At 38.3% G+C, this 21,379-nt stretch overlaps 1 protein-coding gene and 1 long non-coding RNA gene across 3 annotated transcripts; both read left to right on the forward strand.

The window, feature by feature from the left end:
* The first annotated feature begins 977 nt into the window (after positions 1-977).
* On the forward strand, positions 978-20,182 carry LOC140932602 (uncharacterized). The gene is made up of 4 exons (XM_073382115.1): positions 978-1,012; positions 16,663-16,964; positions 18,596-18,711; positions 19,689-20,182. The coding sequence occupies exons 2-4, from the start codon at positions 16,808-16,810 to the stop codon at positions 19,887-19,889; spliced, it is 474 nt and encodes a 157-aa protein (XP_073238216.1). The 5' UTR covers positions 978-1,012; positions 16,663-16,807; the 3' UTR covers positions 19,890-20,182.
* LOC140934914 (uncharacterized) lies at positions 9,139-11,875 on the forward strand. Of its 2 annotated transcripts, XR_012165140.1 has the most exons (4): positions 9,139-9,316; positions 10,028-10,124; positions 10,256-10,351; positions 11,530-11,875. It is a non-coding gene; the product is annotated as an uncharacterized lncRNA (long non-coding RNA). The 2 variants fall into 2 exon arrangements; XR_012165139.1 differs by lacking the exon at positions 10,256-10,351 and having other exon boundaries at positions 9,194-9,316.
* Positions 20,183-21,379: the final 1,197 nt, after the last annotated feature.

Below are 21,379 nucleotides of genomic sequence, written 5' to 3' on the forward strand. Positions count from 1 at the left end.
TTTTGGTTAGAAAACCCCGCTTACATAAATCATTTAAATCACTGCATACATTATCAGACCACCTTCGATAACAACCAATCAGCGTTAAGTCAAACAATGCGCACTGTGTGTCAGCCTATCGCAGCGTGTTCCCAAGATCTTGGGAACCCAGCAGGACGCTGGAACACGATTAACGACGGCGTTACGCAGACGTCCCTTTTCCGCGTGCAACAAAGGAAATAGGAGACGTCTGCACGCAGGCAATACGTTTGTCGTTTTGTAGAAAACAGCACAAAAAAATAAAACGTAAAATATTCTTTTAGACGCCATGTTTTCTCTTAAATTTTATTGTTTTTGTGCTATCCTAGTACATTGTACATAACTGGCGTTACTAAGTCGAGAGCGAAGCGCCAGAGACAAATGTCTCCTCCGTATTCGCACCTGACTAAATAACTCCCTTATTCAGGATATTTTGGTTCCCGCTAAAGGGGCTCAGGGTTATTTTCAGATCTTTGCCTCCAGATTACTTCCTTAAAAGGCTAATTAGACCTTTCTATTTTGGTTGGAGTCGCCTTAGTACATGTGCACCCATGCTATAGGCAATCAAATTTGTGTTATCATGCTTGAAGGTCACTTGTGGCTGTTGGCGTTTGCGAGCGCTGTCTCTCAAAGGTAAGGCTACAGAATACTGACTTTTACCATAGTAATACTAATAGAATTTCAGAAGTTTCGTGTTCGTGCAAATATTTGCCGAATTTACGTTCTCTAATACCGGCTCCCTCTCCACCCCCAAACCGTAAACACAGCAAAATTAAAATTAAAGTATGTAATTGAAGGGTGTAACAGGAAAAAATTAACGGTATCTCACAAGTCCCTTACTGTGCAACCGAAATAGTAACATTACTGAAAATCGTCTGATTGGATGAACCATGAAGCGTGATTAAATCAGGTTAAGCATAAATGCTACTTCAAGGAAGTAGGTGGGTTAGTAGGAAGACACACAAGAAGACTGCTTGTTGCTGGGGCGTTTTGGGTAAGTAAAAGACGGTCCCCTTTATACCATAGTTAGGACGATAACATGTACGTATATTCGCGCGTTGTTAATGTATGCCGGCTTTCCTAGCAAGTTTGATGTTTCCAAGCTCTGTTTTCCCTACGGCAGCGCGTGTTCCGCATTAAATGTTTGCTAAGAGTTTTAGAAGAGTAATAAGTTTATTAAGGAAACTGGCATTTCTTAAAATCTAATGCTGAGTTCTATGCTACTAAGAAGAGTATCTGTGAACGTTGTTTGAAGCTTACTATAAGTATTTCGCTCCGAATTGAATCCTTGAGGGCTCGTTTGTACAGAGTATAAAGAATCTGAATAAGAATACTTGAGCAAAACCGCCGAGAAAAGACCGAAAAGCATGAATTGATGCAACAATTCTCTCTCTCTCGCTTTAAAAGTGATTTTATCCTTATCTGATCGCTAAGTTTTCAACAATGATTGACTATTGTCTATAGATTGAAATTAATTAATTTTGTCCAAATGTAGGTTTTGGTAAAATCGATATCACTATAACAACAATAATAAACAAAAAAGTTTGAATTTCATCGGGAGAAATGGTTGGACATTTGCGCATATCAGTGAGCCATTGAGGTGGGTTAATCAGGCGTGAATGTGCCAACAAGGAAGCGGCATGATAATAGAGAAAACGGGCGATTTTGGCGCAGCATAGTGACTAAAATCGTCATTTGGGTACTTAAAAAGATGAATTCTTTAACATTATAGAGCGGATTCTTTAAGTTAAAGGATTAATCTATCATTCCAGCTAAATTTCAAGTAAAATAAATGAGAATTGGGTGCAGACGTTTAACATTGAAAATCAGACTTTTTACAGTATTTTTAGTATGGAAAACGACCCTTGTCCAAGTTAATCATCGAATTTCTTAAAAAATAATCAGAAATCTTCAGATTATAGAGCGGATTATTTAAGACAAAGACCTTCCCTACACGTGGATAGCTTTTTCTCGAAAATGTGACTTGATTAAGTTGCAGACTTTTAAGTTTGAAAATATGAAAATTAAAGTTAGCGCGCAGTCGGAGTGAAGTCATTATCTCAGTCGAAACAATGGTTGCCATGAAAAAACAATAGGGAGTCGCTTTGAACAGCAGACAACATTGAGAAGCCAGTCACGCGCGAAAGTTAAAGACATCAGAGCATTTGCGGCTTGCGTTTGCTACTCCAGCAAAATTTTTTTCAAGATATCTGATTCACGCTTAACTACATAGTTATACAGTTTCGGTTATGATATAAGCTTATCTAGGTTCAGATTGGTTATTGGCGGTTTCATCTGCGCGAACATGACCATTTTCGACTCTGTTTTCGATTGAAAATTTACATAGAGCCTACAATTCTCTTTATAGACCACGGCAAAACTTTTCAATAAATATTTCTTGCTATCGATGTCTATATTAAACGTCCCTCTTTTTTTTGACTTCAATCTCTTTATTGCGCGACCGACGGGTGTATTCAGGAGACTAACTTCCGATGCGAAACTGCCGATTCTAAACTTCGCACTGATCACTCTAGTTGTGCGTTATCTTCGTACACATGTAATTTAATAAACGCAAACTGACTTCTTTTTTGACTCCACTTTTTCTCTACCGCCGTCTTACTCATAGAGTGATCAGTTAGAGCTCCGTCAAAACTACAGTGGGAGGAAACGAAACTAAAATTTTCGACTCATTTATCTGTAAGGAGTAATTAAAATGCGTAAAGGTGTGATCTGGCCTCACAAAAGGGAAAACAATAAAGAGATTGGGCTATTGTTAATCTCACCCGCCTACTCCACCATGAAGAGTACTGGCGCGCGTTCATGGTAACCAATGAAAAAGACTCCTGTGCAGCATTTTAGAATAACAATAAGCGATATGACAGACCTAGAAGCGTTCACCGACTGTAAGTAAACGTCCCGAGAACAATGGCCATTTCTCCCGATTTGATAATAATAATAGTAATAATAATAATCTTTATTTCTTAAGATAAAATAACATATCCTAAGTTACAATATAAACTCAAAAAACTATTTACATATCATATCTAAAAATTATTCTGTTACTAAAAACGTTCTTAAACCTGTCAGTGTAGATTCTAGGGACAGAGACTGACGTATTTCTAAGATTGTACCTCATGTTCTTTTCCTTAGGTAAAAACTGGAAGAACGGGCATTCGGGGTCATTCGATCTTTTTTTGTAGAGTGTCTTGTCCGCCTTCTCTAGCAAATCCCTGATATTTACATTCTTGGACATAAACTTTCTTTTCATACACCGGTCTTAAAAATTCTGTATTACAGAAAGGTCGGAATCTGAGGCACCATAAACCGGCAGAGCGTAAGAAAAATTTGGTAAAACTATTGCGTTAAAAAGGTGATCTACTTCCTCCTGGGACATATAAACCTCTAATTTTGCGCGATCTAGCTACTGAAAATCCAACACTAGGAACTTTAAGTTTGGTGTTTAGCAAATAACCTCCGTAAGAAGTAAAAAATTCTGTGTGTTTGAATTCGACTAAAACGAAAATATATTTCAAATCTTAAATTTTCAATAGCTGTGATAGATTATTTAATAAAAGCGTAATAAATAACTCAAATTATTCTTAAGTAGCGTCAGAATGCTGCTTAATATCATATGTCGATGCTAGGAAATTTTGGTGTATTTTCGTTCTTGCGATCTTAAAAACTAACCCGTTTTCTCACCACCTGTCTAAGTGCAACTTCATTTAAAATTTGCACTTTTACATGTACTGCTTTTTTGTGTATCTCTGATTGAAAAATATCGGTATGGTCTCTGAAAAACGGTATCGAAACACCTTAAGACAGTGAATTATCTTGGGAGTTTTATTTGCACAAGGGCACAAGGGAAGTCGGTTTTTCAAGTTTTACAGATCGGAGAGAAAAAGAGAGAATAATACAGATAACTAAGATATTCATAACCGTTGTGTGGTTTCTTCACTTTTTCTAAAAAATCTTTACTATTGTCGTTTTGCAGAGAACAGCACAAAAAAATACTAAAATGTAAAATACTCTTTTAGACCCCTTTTTTTTCTCTAAAATTTCGTTGTTTTTGTGTAAAGCCTGGTAAATTGTACATAACCGGCGTTACTAAGCCGAGCGCGAAGTGCCAGAGACAAATGTCTCCTCCGGATTCGCGCCTGACTAAATAACTCCTTTATTTAGGATATTTTGGCTCCCGCTTAAGAGGCTCAGTGGTTAATTTCACATCTGTGCCTGCAGATTACTCCCATAAAAGGTTATAAATTAGACCTTTTTATTTTGGGTGGATTCGCTTTTGTACATGACTGTGTACCCATGCTGTGAGATGCCTCTCCAAGATTGGCAATCAAATTTGAGTAGTAGACTAGGGTCAAAGATAAGCCTCGTTGGTGCCTTCCCTTGCCTTCCGTATGCCTTCCCTTTATTAAAATGCATATGGTCTAGTCAATGACGTCACCCATAGTTTTATCCTAGAGAAAAAAATGCCTTCTTCCGCATTAATTTAAGTGCCTAGTCGGTGTCTTCCTGCCTACTAATTCGGTATAGGTTTTACTAATGAACGTCACTCTACTTCAATAGGAACAATAGGCTTGCCTAGACTTGCCCGTTAAGTAACTTGAGCCCGGTTTTCGGACCGTCTATTAAAGAAAAATAGGAATAAGAGAAGCGATCACCTAGCAACGCGAGAAACGGCTTCCTATATCTTATTTAGCGCTAAAACTCAGATATACATAAACAAAACACATACAGAAAGTGGAGTTGAAAAGACTTTATTCAATTTAGTTTATGTCTTCTTATTTAGCTCTAAAACTTGGATATATAAACAAAACACACACAAATTGGAGCTGAAAATTCTTTAAGTTTGTCTAACGTTTTCTCCGTTTTATCTCGATGAAATGAAAAATATTGAAGTCTCAACGTTTCACGCACGGTTAATAAGTTAATTATGCGAGTTCACAAGCCCATGCCAAAGTTGAATACAAATTAGTTCTACAGGAAAAACCTCAAGGGAGCATATTGACGTATTATTGTAAAACCAATAATTTAACAAGGATCAATTGATTAAACACGCGACTAATGATTGCTAGCAATAAAATCAGACACGAGATACCGTTTTAAACAACTTTATTAAAAACAATGACGAAATGAAAACCTTTCTGCAAAAAACTATTATTAGATACAAAACGCTTTGTTCCCAAAGACAAAAACTGTTTTATTTCCAAGTGGCCAATGACTCGTGCCTTGCTATGCTTGAAGGCCAGTTATGGCTGAAATTGGCGTTTGCAAACGTTGTTTCTTAAACAAGACGGATTCTGATTTTTCCAAAGAGGCAATCCCAATAGGATGGTGAGGCTTTTTTTTTGTGCCCTGACGCAAATATTTTGCAGGAAGGCTGTCTTCTAAATTGATCCCTTACCCCAACCCAGACCCTGAGAGGGTTTCGAATCCGAGTTTCCCAATTCATATGTAGTCCATTGAATCGACGCCGAGTGGATTCAAAGGATTTCGAAGACGGTTTTTGCATTCACTTAAGTAAAATAAGAGAATTATTTTCTAGGTTTAAGTTTGCGGATTGTGATTCTCTCAAAGAGACACTGGCTGAGATTTGATCCACTATTGAATGCACTCTGCGAATAGATTCTTTAGATTCAAAAGGCATTAATAATAATAATTATTATAAAAGTAAATTATAATTATCATAAAAAAAAAATCTCCAAGAATCCTTTGAGGCAATTTTTAAAAAGCTTTATAACTTTGACAATGTTATACGTAGAAGACTGTCAGACCACAACAAGATAACATTTGCCATAAAATATCTTCCCATGTCACATTTAAGGTAATGACGTCATCAGTCACATGACTATTTCCGAATTAGGTTTTTTTTATTGCTGTGACAATATTTCATTAACGATTTAAAACAGATAGCATATTTGAGGTTTTAGCAGTGTTCGGGGCATCTAAAAATAACCAGTTGACGTCCGGCATTTAAAATTTAAGAGGGTAATGAACATGAGCGAACAAGTCGGGAAACTAGGCCGAGGGCTGTAGAGAGTTAACCTTTTATCACTCGACCGAGAAACCTTGCGGGAAAGTAATGTTCTAAATTTTTTCATGACCAAAATAGGGACGTGACGTCATCAGTTCTAGTAACCTTACTTTTTTTTCTTTTTTCAAATCTCTCTTTTTTACCTCTGTGGTGCATATAGCTAGTAACATAATGCGGTAAATTGAAAGCAAAGTTCACAGGAATATAAAAAATGCGGTATGTGTCATAGCGTATCTACCAGTATTTTTAGGAATAGTGGACACTGTTATCATTGCTCAGCTCAATCGTCGATTTTCGCAAGTGATAATTTAATTCGAGAGGTAACTACTTTGAGATGGGATGTCTGAATCAACTAAATTCGACAGTTTCAAATCAAATACGACTTTGTCGAATCTGCGACTGAAACAGTCGGAAATTCGACTTAGGTTTAAAATTTGATTCAGAGGTCGCATTTCACATGTGGCGAATATAATGCATTAATTATAGAAACCCTTATCCATATTGGATAAAAAATTTTTTCTAGAGACTGGGAATATTTACAACAAAAATTGACGGAGTTAAATTCGGCACCATCAGATCCGACGTCTGAATCAAATGCCGTATTTAATTACTTTCATCGACTAAAATAGGTGTTCGCCACTCATAAGAAATTCCACGTTTGAAAGGGATCTAACATGACATAAGTTTCAGCTCAGTGGTTTGCAGGCTGTTATTAAGTTGTTGTTTTCTTTTCAGTAAGAGCGATTCGTATCTTTCTCTGTTAAATCCAATTTATTAATCGGCTTGTGCCGCGACGTAAGAATCAGCTTTAATAGTTGATTTACTTTCTCTTTGACATGATTTGTATGTCACTGGACATGATTTGCATATCAAAAAGAGGGATCAATTTTCATCTATCCATTTCAATAAAAGCAAATGGAATCACTTTCCACTATAGCGGGCAACCTCGAACCGTGACTTTCTCGTATAAAAAATATGCGGCACCGAAGAAAAACAAAAAAGCTAACCCCTTTTGATCAAATTATTTTAAGGTTTCAAGTCGAAGCTTTATATAGTCTAAAATAATTATAACTGGAGTTTTGAAAACCGGGTTAGCAAAAAAATCAACTCATTCTACTACTTGGCAATTTAAAACGATAAAACTTTATTCAAAGGCCGCTCAAGAAAATTAAAGGCATGGGTCTTCTATTTAATTCCTCAAAAAACAAGGGGGGGGGGGGAGGGTGGTCTAACTTCTTAAGTGTTCAGTATAGCACAAAATAGCTTAAGGACACACTTCCTGGCTATAAGTTTAATAGTTTGAATGTTGATTGGATTCACTCCAATCAATTCAATTGTCACGTGACCTCTTAAGGCTATTTTTAAGACAAAAAACTTTTTGGCAATATGGCGCCACTTTTAATTACTTTCTGGAAGCTGCAATTATCGTCATAGTTATGAGACTAGTGGGTACATCATTTCTGTGTTCGGGCCTTTTAAGTTAATCTTTTAGACAGGGACGAAATTCGAAAATCGTTTGATAAGGGGACTGGGTACTAGTACAAAATTCCGTTTATTTACACTTGCAATAAATTATTTAACAAAGCCCGGGGACAGGTGTCTAGTCGTTCATCTAGGGACATGTTCGATTGCAATTTCTTCGATTGACTGCTGCTATAAAATGGTGCCATTTCTAATTTAAGTTTTCTTCGCGCAAAATGGCCGTTTAAGGTCACGAGACCTAATTTACATATCCTTTTACTCGGAATCGCATAAACTTTTGAGAGTCACTATTTCACTTAAGTTTTGTCGCTATAGGCCTTAATCCTCAAAATATAGACCACCCCTCGACTTTTTGAGAGAAATTGAAAAATCACCAATGCCTCAATTTCCCTGAGCGATTAAAAGCCTTTATCTGACTCCAGGAAGTGAGGTAGTAGTTACTAGAAGCATTTCAACGAGTCCAAATTTACGCAAATTTTATTAGAACACTTTTTTTTTGAATTAGTGATCTGACTCCGTGAAGTTTTAAACTGGTGTTATTTCAGTCTAGAAATTTTAAAGTTGAGTGAACTGCAGCGAAAACGTGCCTGGTTAACTTACATAACAACTTGAATAGTTAGCAAAACACCACTTCTTTCGCGGTCTGATAAACGACAGGGTTTCGCATGGAATGATTTCAAGAGAGAATGATTCTCTCTTGATGAATTTTTATTTATTTTAGATTAGTGTGCCCAATTAGTAGTAAGTATTATTATTATCAAAAATTATTGTTATTGTTATTATTATTATTAGTATTATTATTATTATTATTATTATTATCATTATTACTATGAATTTTAGATTAGTCTCCGACGTCCCCAATTAGCTGTCTTATATTTTGTACAGCTAAATCAATACATTTTACTCTTAAATAAAGTTCTTATGCTATGTTATAAGGTTCGTGTTTCAAACTCAGGCAAATGGCGCAATATCTTTCTACCTGCATGCCTTGAGAGATCGTCGTTTGTGTAGAGTATAGAGACTTGAATGGAAAACTACAGCAACGCCAGCCCGCGACAAAGCGTGACATAGTATATCAATTCCGCTTTTAAAGGCCCATCGCCAACCTTGATGCACTGCGCTCCGCAAACACAAATCCCGCGAATTTCGTGTTACGAAATTACTGACAGCTGTGAAAGGGTTTTCTAAAGATTTGGTATCCGTTCGAACGGTTCAGGCTATCCGCTGGAAAAAAATTGTCATCCATTTAAACGGCACTGGTTATCCGTTCGAAATAGGAATTTCATCCCTCCGAACGACTATCTATTCGAGAAAAATTGTCATCCGTTCACGTTCGAACGGCTCAGGCTGTCCAGTGGAAAAAATTGTCATCCGTTCGAACGGCTCGTGCTATCTGTTCAAAACAATTGTCATCCGCGCTACTGTTCCAAACAGGAGGGGAGGTGGGGGGGGGAGCTACTTCTCATACATTCTCTTAAATGAAATCCAAACGATGTTCTCACAACTTGCAAAACCGATCAGCAAGGGTCTTGCCAGCGGATTTGTTACTGATCATGCGCATTACGTCAAAAACCATAGATTAACGGTCGTGACTAGAATGGATACTCCAAAATCAGGTATCCGCTCGGAGACTGGAACTGAATAAAATTATTTTTCGGCAAATCGCTTCGACTCTTTACGACCTTGTTGTGTTGAAACACTAAGTATACAAAGACTGAAGAAGGCTAAGAAGAGAATGGTTACTCCAAAATATGGATCAAAGCCTACATAGAGGTTAGTTGTTTTTTACGTTCTTTTTGTAAGAATTTAGTGCAAGGAGCAAACAATGTCTGTTTAATTACAGTACCACTACCGCGACTGCCGTGTAAAGCTTGTTCATAGCAAAGTATCTGTTTGGATAGCTCAGGATAAGGTGGATACTTCAGAATAAGAATGGCCAAAATATGGAAGTTTTGGCCATCTGGATTATTATTACTGAACTTCCCAATACAAACATGATTGTTACGTTTACAAAGAGGGTACAAATACAGTTAAGGTCAGTTAACCATCTTGTAATTTCATGGGTTAGTTGATTCCAAGTGTTAACAATAGTAAAAAAAAACATAAGGGACCTGTCATTTATTAGAGGCGGGGGAGGGCTGGTGCAATTGGGGGCAGGGTCATTAAATTTTATGTAGCCAAAAAGGGGAGGGTCACCAAAAATTTAAGCTGTGCTTTGGGGAGGGCCATACCATTTATAGCAAACATTGCTGTTCACTTAAAATAAAAATAAATCAACAAATAAAATATATTATTTAACAAACAAGTCCCTTGCACAGTAAGCATTTGAAACTTTCATAATGATCAACCTGAACTACCCAACAACCCTACATGTACGTCTTTTTCTTGATTTGTTTTTCAACAGCAACACACTGCGAAGTATGTCTTTGCATTGATCAAGTTTCTCATTAAGATATTTCAATTCACTGTTTACTCTTTTTTTAGCTTCATCAAGCCTTGTAATAACAGCTTCATCAAACGATTTAGAATACTCTTCTCCTCGTATAAAATTACCAGTCTTTGAGTGAAACAGGGTGTTAAGGTGAGCTTTAATGCGTCTATCCATATCTAATATGTTCTCTAGTAACTCACTGAGCTTCATAATGTTCGCCCTCAGTATTACCTAATCAGCTGGGACAAGAACATAATCGGTCAGGTAAAATTTTCCAGCAGCACCAGGATTGTTCATGCTCAATATTGCTTCAATGCATGAGGTGATCTTAGATACCTGTTCCTGAATGTCGTATTGGCGCCTCCCTTCATCACAAGGTAATTTAGCGTGGGGAGGGTCATAACTATTTTGGGCCATACAAGGGGGAGGGTTACATTTTTTTCTGCAGGAAATTGGGGGAGGGCATAAAAAAGTTCACTTGGGAAAAAAGGAATTGCACCAGCCCTGCCCCCCCTCTAATAAATGACAGGTCCCTAATTTACTTCAGGTCATACTTCTTGTAGCTTGGTGATCACTATTACAAGCGCAGGCAGACATATGCTCAAGTTACAAAAAAAGAATAGTCCTGCAGATTGTATTAGTGTAGTGTCTCTGTATAGCTCTGATATAGGACCTGGAGCCTACAGTGGCAGATCAGAACCTTCAGATAAGAAGAGGGGTGGGCCAGGGGGGGGGGGGGGGGGGGGGGAGGATTCTCACCAGACCTTAAGGTGGCAGGAAGGAACCACTCATTCAGACCTTAAGGTACGGAGGAGCTCAATCTAGAAAAGAATTTTCTTGGCACTGTTGTCCTCAATTTGATCTAGAAATATGGAGGGCCGTGGACCTCCCTAGATCTACTGCTGGCCTCTGCCAGCCCGCCCATATTCACCTGCTATCTTTTTACATTTACAAGAAACTCTAGTATCAATTCAAATTATTTATCCTAAATATTAGGATTTTTGCAAAATTATTTATAGTTGCTTTTTTGCACTCGATTTTGTTTTGTTTTTTTTTTTCACCAAAACTCTCTGCCTTCCATACCCTATTCCACACTGAACTTTCTGACAACAGTCCTCAGCCACGTGGTACCACCATGGTGTTGAAAAGTGTGGAAATAGATCCTGTTGATCCTGGGATGAATTCTTTTTCTTTTTCTTCCCCCTTCCTCCACTCAAGGGGGGAGGGGGGGGAAGGTGTTTTTCTTCCCCTCCCTGTGACCTATTACCTATTTCCTTGATTGCCTTTTGAGCTCCTGATGAGACAAGACCTTCAGCATTAAGCTGGTTATGGGCTATTTTTTTGTTTTTCACTCAGTATGGTGAACTTATCATAAATTTAAAATGGAATAAAAATGATCATGCAGGTATATGTTGCAGTTAATATTTTTATTTCAGGTAATTTTTGTTTTTCCTTTGTTTCAAAATCATTAGCATACATTACCATACCCAAAAACAATGGAAAAAAAAAATTAACTGAGATAAAAAATTCACTACAACATATATCCATGTTGCAGCTGTAACAGGAGGAGGAGTTGGAGGTCCGGAGGGTATTGCAGTCAAATGCTTGTGAGGAACAGAGAAACCAGTTGGAGAAAGAAATGAAGAAAATTGGAGAAGGCCTCAAGAGAAATAGCAAATAAAATGAAAAAAAAGAAAAGAAAAAAAGAAAACAGGAAAAAAAAACAATTTTCATCGAGGCCAAGCAGTTGGCTGCTCAGTTGCATGTCTGGGTAGCTTGACCATTTGGTTAATAAAATTCTCAAAACCACAAACAAACCACTCTAAGAATTTGATAAAATGTGTACAAAAAATTGTTTATTACTTTTATAAAAATAAAGTTGTTTGTTTACAATTCTACAACCATTTTTTCATTTCTTCCTTTTCCCACAGTTCTTTCCTCTGTTTTACTTTCCTCTTACTCTTTCTCCACTTCCACAATATGCTTTTATGTACCCTCTATACCTGGGGTGGAAAGTCACCTGAAAATTTGAAATTAGCCATGCATTAAATAAAGCTTCCATTATAATCATTCTTTCAGGAAATAAAGCTGCTACTTTGGCAGTAATTCTAAAAAGCACTGTGTTCCACGATACAGTGCCTTGATTCAGCAAAGAAGCCTTGACCCTTTTGTTTTAAAAGTTAAAGATTTTCTTTTGGTAGCAGAGAAAGGCCCCCAGTTAAGTGCATTACAAATAATTATCACCTACAAAGTTATCTATCATCTAAATTAAAAAGGAACAACCAAATCATTTCCTTGTGGTACCTGCATAATAACAAAGTGAATAACTAAAATACTGATCAATAAATAATAATTATTGAAGTAGGGTATATCCACGCCATTTTAGCTTAACAAAACAAAAACACAAGGTAAGTCATTCTCATTTCTATTTTTGTCAAAAAATGGAATTTAGGACGTATTTTGTTTGTTGTCATACATTTTTTTATAAATTCAAAGTCCAACAAACTCCTTCAGAGTTTGGGCTACCTGTGGATGGGGCAACATTTCATGACAGGATGGACAATAAAGGGGCTGCATTTTCAACACCTTCAATGTGACTGGAAATTACAAAGGTTCACACAGCAGATTCAGGAATACAAAATGACTATCTTGGAATCACATAGTTTACATTTGCCAAAAGTAGCTAACATTGGGCCTTTTGGTCATAGAAAAGACTGTAAAAGGATTTGGGTTCTGGTTGGCTAATTGTGCCAGATACCCAGCGCACCAAAAGGTTGACCCGAGTATCCCACAGGTTGTGAGGGTCACTTTGGTTTTTATAATCTCATAAAGTACCCATTCTTCTCACACTAAACTAAACAGCAACTTACCACTTAAAAGTGAAAAAAAAAATCAACCATAATATATAAGAAAACAGAAATAGTTTATGTTGAGCCATAAATTCAACAACTGTCTGCTATCCCTGGGGGGGGGGGGGGGGGGGTACTCCCTTATATGGCCTCCATGGGGATGTGCCGCTGGACAGGGTATGGTTTTTGTACTCTCTGTGCTGAACAGGGTATATAGTTTGGCACAAGTCTGTCCTAAACAGGGTATACAATTTCCTGCAAGTCTGTCCTAAACAGTGTGCATGATTTGTGTGAGTCTGTTCTAATTATAAACAAGGTGTTTTATGCATGATCGATTTTGTCTTAGTGCAAATGTTTGCAGATATTTAGTACGTCATCATCCAAAGCATTTACTGGAATAAATATAAATGTTATTGTTCTTGGCACCCTTGTCTAAATAAGATAAGTACAAGTTGACAGGTGTGCTTGATAACCTTGTCCCCATCTGAGGGAGTTGTTCTATCTGGGTACTAAAGTCGAGGGTGTTACCCTAAACAGGGTATGGGTTTCAAACCCTCAGCGGCTCACCTACACCCAAATATTGGTCGAGTACCCCTCCCACCCCACCCCCCCTACACCGGGCTGCTATCCTATAAGCAAACTTCGAATTAACGGAGCCATAATTACACAATGCTTGACTGTATTTGTACCCTCTTTGTAAACGTAACAATCATTTTTATATTGGAAGTTCAGTAATAATAATCCAGATGGCCAAAACTTCCATATTTTGGCCATTCTTATTCTGAAGTATCCACCTTATCCTGAGCTATCCAAACAGATACTTTGCTATGAACAAGCTTTACACGGCAGTCGCGGTAGTGGTACTGTAATTAAACAGACATTGTTTGCTCCTTGCACTAAATTCTTACAAAAAGAACGTGAAAAACAACTAACCTCTATGTAGGCTTTGATCCATATTTTGGAGTAACCATTCTCTTCTTAGCCTTCTTCAGTCTTTGTATACTTAGTGTTTCAACAAAACAAGGTCGTAAAGAGTCGAAGCGATTTGCCGAAAAATAATTTTATTCAGTTCCAGTCTCCGAGCGGATACCTGATTTTGGAGTATCCATTCTAGTCACGACCATAGATTAACGGTTTTGAGGAGGAACAAAAACATAGCGGCCCAAGGCGGCAATGTTTGTCACTATTACATTTTGGTAATTCGTAATTTTTTGGGTTTAATGTCGCTGTTAAGACATAGAATGTGGTTTTCTTTTTTGGTTAAACAATTTTCCTCTGCAGAGTTTGGAAAATTATGCAACATTTAGCTTCGGGTATCTGATAAGGATCGCCGAAGAGATGAGCTATCGAGCAGTGTTTTGCTGCAAACCTTAGGAAAGTTAAGGTCGCTTCAAGGTACAGAGCTGTCAGAGGTAGTTGTGATTTGTTTTATTAGGATTGTTTTGAATTTTAACTTTGAATTCAAGGTGTTGACTGATCGTAATAAACGAATTGAAATGTTTATATGAACTTGTGACTATATGTTTATTCAGGTATGATATGTACAACTGTAAGCTCATATTTATCAGGCTTTCTTGAATATACTTGCTTCCGATAAATTTGACACTTTCTCCAGTAATTTTTATAAGCATCATAACTTCTATAAACTTCAGATGTCCTCGCCCAGAAGAAAAGATGTAACCTAGTTACAAATCAATCGAGCGTGTTGTTGTTGGTTAAGATCCAACACGGCTGCGCTTTAGTTTCCACCTCAATTTCAGTACCAAAAGACAATTACGATTTGCAAGAAAAACAAAGATCTATGATATTATTTTTTTCAATTTTTTAATCATTTCCTCTGCCGGTTCGCTTCTCGCTTCTATCAAAATATTTACTGTGGGAAAAATACTCCTATTACCCGCTGACTACCTCGTAGGGTGAGCGCTTGCAAGTTGTGAGAACATCGTTTCTCGGTCCCAGACCTCGTCTCTACCCCCCCCCCCCCCCCCGTTCCAAACCACTTTCACCCGAGCTGTTAATTGCGACAAACCAGTGTCAAAAAATGTAAGCTTAAATAATTCTTATAAGCGTTGTTCAACATCACCTCATGAATTTTCACTTTACATTTTCTGCTGAATAACCTTCTTTGCTTTCATAACATTCTTGATCTTTACAAGTTTTATTCAAGACTAAGGTATAACATTCAACAAATTTACAAGGGGCACCCAACGACTGTTTTCTTTAAAATTTAGGAGAAGCAGATATTGCCTAGAATTTTCTTTGCCTTGAGGACGGCTAAAAATTTCTAGATGACCGCTCCATTCATTTACAATTTTCGAAGCTTATCTAATAAATTGCCGACGATTTACTAAAGTTCAATTTTCGCATTTTACTTCCCAAGTTAGGCTGTTTTTCAAGGAGAAAAAGGAAACCTAAAATTTTGGATTTAAAAATGTGATAGAGGGAGGAATTAGAAAATCCCCCACTTTCAGCAATACGTCAAATTTCATCCAGAATTTTCGGGAAAATAATACCTAAGCCCTTTTAAGATTCAAGTTCCCCTAGGATGACCTAACAGATACAAATTTTACAGCGCCGCTTAGAATGTTTTTCTAGAGATCTAAAAGTACTCTGGATAACCTAAAAAGTGTTTTCAATGTATCAACTAGGAAACCGTCGATGGGTGCCCTTGATTTACCGCCCGATGGAGATCTTGAGAGACGCTTGCCACGCAATGCCAGGTCGGTGTCAAACGATTAAAAGAAAAAAAAGCTTAGTTCGTTCCACGTGGACAGTTCATCTCTATTCATGGTGTCGCCATGAATAAAAGAAATGTCCCACATCAAGGCAACCTGGAATCAACATTTTTTTTACAAGTGTGAACGGACAGAAGGAAATAGAGGAGCTGATAAAGTGGCCTGCCCCTGAGTGCAGGAAAATGCATGCATTTCCGAGGGTCTAATTTCAAAAATTTTTTAGGGGGCACTAGACACGTGGCCTTTGGCCATATTTTAGGATGCTACAGCTGAAATCGTTCATGTTACGCCTGCTTCAAAACTTAATGCATAACTTGGCAAGTTATGTTGTCGTCTTACATATTTATAGAGCGTTTTCACATGACGTTACGGCGGCCATATTGGTGTACCAAGAAAATCCTCTGGGAGTTTAACTCTTTTCTCTTGTAAATGCTTTCTTTTGTTGTAATAAATTAGCATAGATGCAGGCCACATGAGTGAAAGCGCTCTATAGTGACAAACCTAACAGTTAATGAAAGCTAACCATTTTGTGTCAGTGCTTAGCCCTAATCACTATTGTTAGTGTTTAACCCTAATCACTATAATTGTTATAACCTGAGAGCACAGAAATAAAGAGAACCCAAGAGCACAGAAATAAAGAGATTACGCTATCGAACGTTAGAAGACTTTTTCAAAAATATTTAATAAACATCATCTCTGAAAAGAGGCGGGGGCAGATGTAGTGACAACTATTGCTAGTTATGTTTTAATCTTTTAAAAAGTAGTTTTTATATTTACACGCTCCATTTACCTGATGTACTTGCTCATTTGGCACAGTCTTTCATTAGATTCGGCACATGTGACAGATGTTAAGTTCGGGGTGTGAAACGGGCCTAAAAGCGGTCATTAAATTAAATTAGTACATTGCAGGAAATACGTTCTCTATTCTCCCTGTCACCCCCTCTAACCCAAAACGCTCAGGACTAGAATTCTGAAGTTTCCCTATCGAGATTGAATCTACTTAAGCCATCCATGAAATTATCGTGCCAAAAGTTTGAAGTGGAGGAATACATTTTAACACTCAGTGATTAAGGACTTTTTCTTTTTCTTTCTTTTTTTTTAAAGAAAAACCTCGCATAAGTGAAAGAGAGTCTGCCGCGGACCATCCTTATCCTTGTTGTTTCCTGGAAACGAATCCCCGAGTTCTTCTCTAAATTCCGGTGCACACAGGCTGCATTTCCATTCAGTTTTATCGAAAACAATTTATTCGATGGGTAGCGGTGTTAGCGGGCTGAGAGCTCACGAAGTTCAACCAAACGAAAATTATCGCATGTGGAGTACTTTTAGCAAGCAGAGTGATGGTTTGGTGCAGCGTCATCCAGCTAACGGCAATGTGCATTGTAAAGGAGCCGTCAGTGATACAACAAGTAGGTGTTCTTTGTGCTTTAATTTCTTTTTCTGTTTTTTTTGTTTGTTTGTTTGTTTGTTTGTTTGTTTTTTTGCGTTTTGGTATTTGTTTGTCATATACAATTCTTTACATACCTTGAAAGTTTGCTTGTAAGCCCTCCAATTACAAGCCCCTTCGCCGGCGATAGGCCCATCTTCCTGTAAAAAAAAAAAAAATAATGATAATAATAAAAAATTCCGAGTATAAGCCCCTCCTCTAGCTTGTATTCAAATAAATTCGATTTTTACAACAGTCCCCCTGCTTACCAAAAGTTATATCACTCTAGAGCTTACAAACGGAAGTTAATGCGGTATTCTATTAATTTTATTGTTATATATTGTACTGACTAAGAGCCTAAAGGTAATTTTGGAAATCAGCGCAACCATCAGATTAGTTACTTATCTGCTAGCAGATAACTGACCAAACTGTAGGTTGCGCGCGCAATGCATGATTTCCAATAACAATATCAATTCAAGTTCCTTACGACGTTTTGTTTGTCGCTGTTTTCTTCCAAACAATGTATAATAAAACAACTATTAGATTCGGTTTTTTGTGATATCCTAAATAATCGAGATCTCGGTAAGTGTTATCAGCTTCGGCCTTCGTTTCGGCTGATAACACTTACCTCGACCTTGATTATTCCGAATATCACAAAAACTTCATCCAATTATTGTTAAAAGTGGAAGTGAAAACCCTCGGAATATATTTTGTGAATCAGTATCGCCTTACCTTTTTTTCCAAACAGTCATCTTGCACCACCATCGATTGAACTAAGAGAGGGAACGAGGGTGCGGGGTGGGGTGATATAGGGCGTTCGAGGTGGAAGAAGGTAGAGGGTGGAGACGGAATCGGCTCCTGACGTAAATTAAAAGCGGTGATTGTGCCTAAAAATACGTTGTGTCCTTCGAAAGACAACGGTAGGTATAGATTAAGGTACATTACTGTGCGGCACAACACAGAGAGAAATCGAAATGTTTGCCCATTATGATGGGACATTAGAGGATTGTATTTGTGTCAACGATTTTAGTGCCTATTCTTACGTGATGCTAGATGCAAGCGAGGTTGTATTCACCTTTGCTAACGCCTTTGCTTTTTTCCCTGTGACAGTTTTATGTTTTTGGGGTCTACTGGAAACTAGCCTACATAACAGGAGCTATTTTTTCTCCTTTTTTTCGGAGAGCGAAGGCAAACGCGAAGAGCGAGGAGCGCTAGACACGCGCGACGGGGAAGCCAAAAAACGCGAAAAAACAATGCCTGTTATGCAGGCTACTTTGATTCAAACTCCTTTATTTGATAATTTGTAGTAGTGAAAAGTACCCTTGCTGGGGCTGCTTTTAACTGATCTTAATTTTTTTGCCTTTTCTTCTCTCAAGACAAAGATGAAAGAGCCTAGGCTCTGACTACGTCACCCCAAGTATAGGAGGTGTTATTTTATGTTGCCCTCCCACGAGACTTGTCATCACAGGTTTTTGATTTGCACCGTTCTAGTTGGAAGTTTGCAAATCTAGTTATTAGACACATGTTGGTTAGAGTGATCCTTCTCATTTTAAAAACTCTATTCCCTTGCTTCTTGTTTAATCCACTGACTGAAGTGTAATCTCTTTTAATTAGCTGTGATATCCACTAGTGCCTTCACTAAGAAGAATTTCAGTCTATTCATAGAGGACTTGGTAAATAAGAAAAAGTACGTCATGACGGCACAAGACGACCAAAGCATAAAGGCCGTGGTAAGCTTATTTCTCATTCGTTGCCTAGGTTGGGTGCAACTAATTTCCCGGGAAGAATACAAAATCTTGCACAAGTATTGTTTTCAATTTCTCCCCAGAACCACCAATCGTCCGACGGTGGGAAACACAACTTATATAATGGGGAAAGTGAACGTTTTGTCTAAGGAAGTTTCAACTATGGACCGAACAACCATGCCACAATGTCATATGGCGCGAATTATTAATATGATTAGACTTTGGGTCAAAACGAAGTTCATTCAGCACTAATATCTAGACAGGTAGAGGTCCGGTGGAGAAACCGATCAATTTTCGAAAGGAATAATACGTTGCCCCCTGACTCTATGTTTTTTGTTTTGTTTTTGTTTTTGCGAGGGGGCGGGGGAGAGGAAGGAACTATATACCGTAAATCCTTTAAGCCTTATCAAACCCCTCGGGGGGGGGGGGGGGGGGCTTGTTTATTTCAAGCCCATTTGAGGCAGTGTTAATAGAGACGGGAGGCTTATTTGAGAGGGGAAGGGCTTGTTTGATTTAGAAACGACGATAAAGAACTAGAATACAAAGTGGAGGGGGGGGGGGCTCATTTGAGGGGGAGGGGGTTAATAGAGGATTTACGGTACTGTGGCTTCAGGTAGACGTGCTGTGCGATACCCTCCCCACACCTACGAAAATAACTGTATCCCTAGCCTCCCACAGACACATACTAACCATTGGCTAATGAACGTACATTTTCCTAATCCTAAGATGAAAAGCGAAGTTGTCAATAAGTATAAACGTGTTAATACTCATGCCATTTTATCGTCCTCATATATGTGAAATTCTTAGAATAATTAATGGGGCGGGCAGTGTTTCAGAGTTTACACTCCGTGTAAGCTAGGCTTTTGACACATTTGTAAATTATTATTATTATTATTATTATTATTATTATTATTATTATTATTATGATGATGATGATGATGATGATGATGTCTACATTTCAGGAAACTTCCTCTGACTCATCGTACGGCGGCAAAGCAATATTTGCCGCTGAGTATTATTGGAGTTATACCATTTTCCGGAACAAGGAATACAACCAAAAGTACTTGGGCTGTGATGGCCATGGCAACATGACACTGGTGGATATGACCTCTCTAGATTATCCAAATCCACAAACTCTGTTTATTCTGAACAAAGTTCCATAAAAAGAAGCCTGACGAAAGAGCTTTGGTTCACCCTGTTTGTTGCAAATTTTATTTTAGTCGCCGCTTTAAAACCTTTTAATTTTCAAATTAGTTTCAGGAATCAAGGTTTTGTTGAAGTAAAATACGTCGGCGTGGGCTTATAATTTGATTATACCAATACAAATTATGTTCACAGGACACTTAGTCGTTTGTAATGTAGTTAGAGTTGAGTTTCATGGTATCTCTGCAGAAATGATTGCAGTAAATGTGTGTGCACCAGGATACTAAATAAAAGTTTTAAGTATCTTACTGTCCTTTCTTGTTGTGTCGTGTTTAGCTCAGGAAAAGTGAATTTTAAAAGCAATTTTAAGATGTGAATCACGGCCAGGACGCGTAATGACGAGCCAACCTATTCAAGCCCTTCTCGGCTCTCTGTCAGCAACAACAACATGCCCAGCCCATGATAAACAATCATGGGATGAGGCTGGACGGTGGCTGGACTTGATTACCAGCCGCTGTTCGGGAAATGAGCCCACGCTCTTCCCTCCACAAGAAAGGCGCGTCACCCCGATCAATCAAACCACTCATCTCTTCTTGGGTAGGAACAAGATAGGACCCGAAAGTGCGAGGAAAATCTAGATTATGGCGGGAGCGCTGGGAGCAGGCCAAAGTCGATTAGCGCAAAGGCCCGGGTTGAGTACCGGCTATAAAGGAAACGACTTGTACTGAAGGAACCGAGTGCCATTATCGAAAAAAGTATGGCAGGCGTCAAGGACATCATTGGTTTGACAACTCATAAGCGCTGCGCTCCCTGAATGGAAAATCCCGGGGAACACGCGGCCACATTTCGTCTGGGCACACGACAGCACTTCGGGCTCTTCGGTTGACTAGAATAACCTACCCGTTGGATATACTCATCTAGTGCTGCCTTGTCCGAGAGGTGTACTCTCGATCACAAGTTGTTTGTACAGGGTTGCTTCGCTCTGAGGTCCAAACCAGCTTCAGAATAGACCCGTTTACCGATACGGCGGTCATATTGAATTGATTAGATCTAAGGAGTACCTTAGGGCCACCTAGGGGGCATGAACACGATACTATACTCGCTCAATATTTACGCACGCTTTTCGGGGCAATTTTTCTCATAACGTTTTGCTAGAATAAGATTGTAATGGGAAAAAAGATCGTTGTGCCGAGTTTGGATGTAATAATGATCGCCTTTTTCCCGATAAATACTACAGTGAAAGAGTGTCTTGGAGTGTCCACAATATTGTTTCTTTTTTTCTCTCGCTGTATAGAATCAGTATCTGACTTCTTCTTCTCAGTCCTAATTGGTTGTACTGGAAGCCTGTCGATGGGAGCTTTTCTCTTACGTGTTACTATTTCTCGATTATAACCCTTTAGAAAGAACGTGGGATGAGGATGACTGTCAACTGGTCTTCCGCAAAATTTAAAATGATTTGAGCAAACTTTAGCATTTTTGTTCACCTTAAATCCCTTCCGGCTCAGTAGTT

Source organism: Porites lutea, chromosome 4, assembly GCF_958299795.1.
Source record: "Porites lutea chromosome 4, jaPorLute2.1, whole genome shotgun sequence".
Classification (NCBI taxonomy): domain Eukaryota; kingdom Metazoa; phylum Cnidaria; class Anthozoa; order Scleractinia; family Poritidae; genus Porites; species Porites lutea.

Excerpts from the sequence above, each read along its gene's own strand:
- LOC140932602 (XM_073382115.1), top strand. The coding sequence starts at position 16,808 with ATGGGTAGCGGTGTTAGCGGGCTGAGAGCTCACGAAGTTCAACCAAAC. Across the intron at positions 16,965-18,595 it reads AGCCGTCAGTGATACAACAA|CTGTGATATCCACTAGTGCC; the intron begins GTAGGTGTTCTT and ends TCTTTTAATTAG. Across the intron at positions 18,712-19,688 it reads ACCAAAGCATAAAGGCCGTG|GAAACTTCCTCTGACTCATC; the intron begins GTAAGCTTATTT and ends TCTACATTTCAG.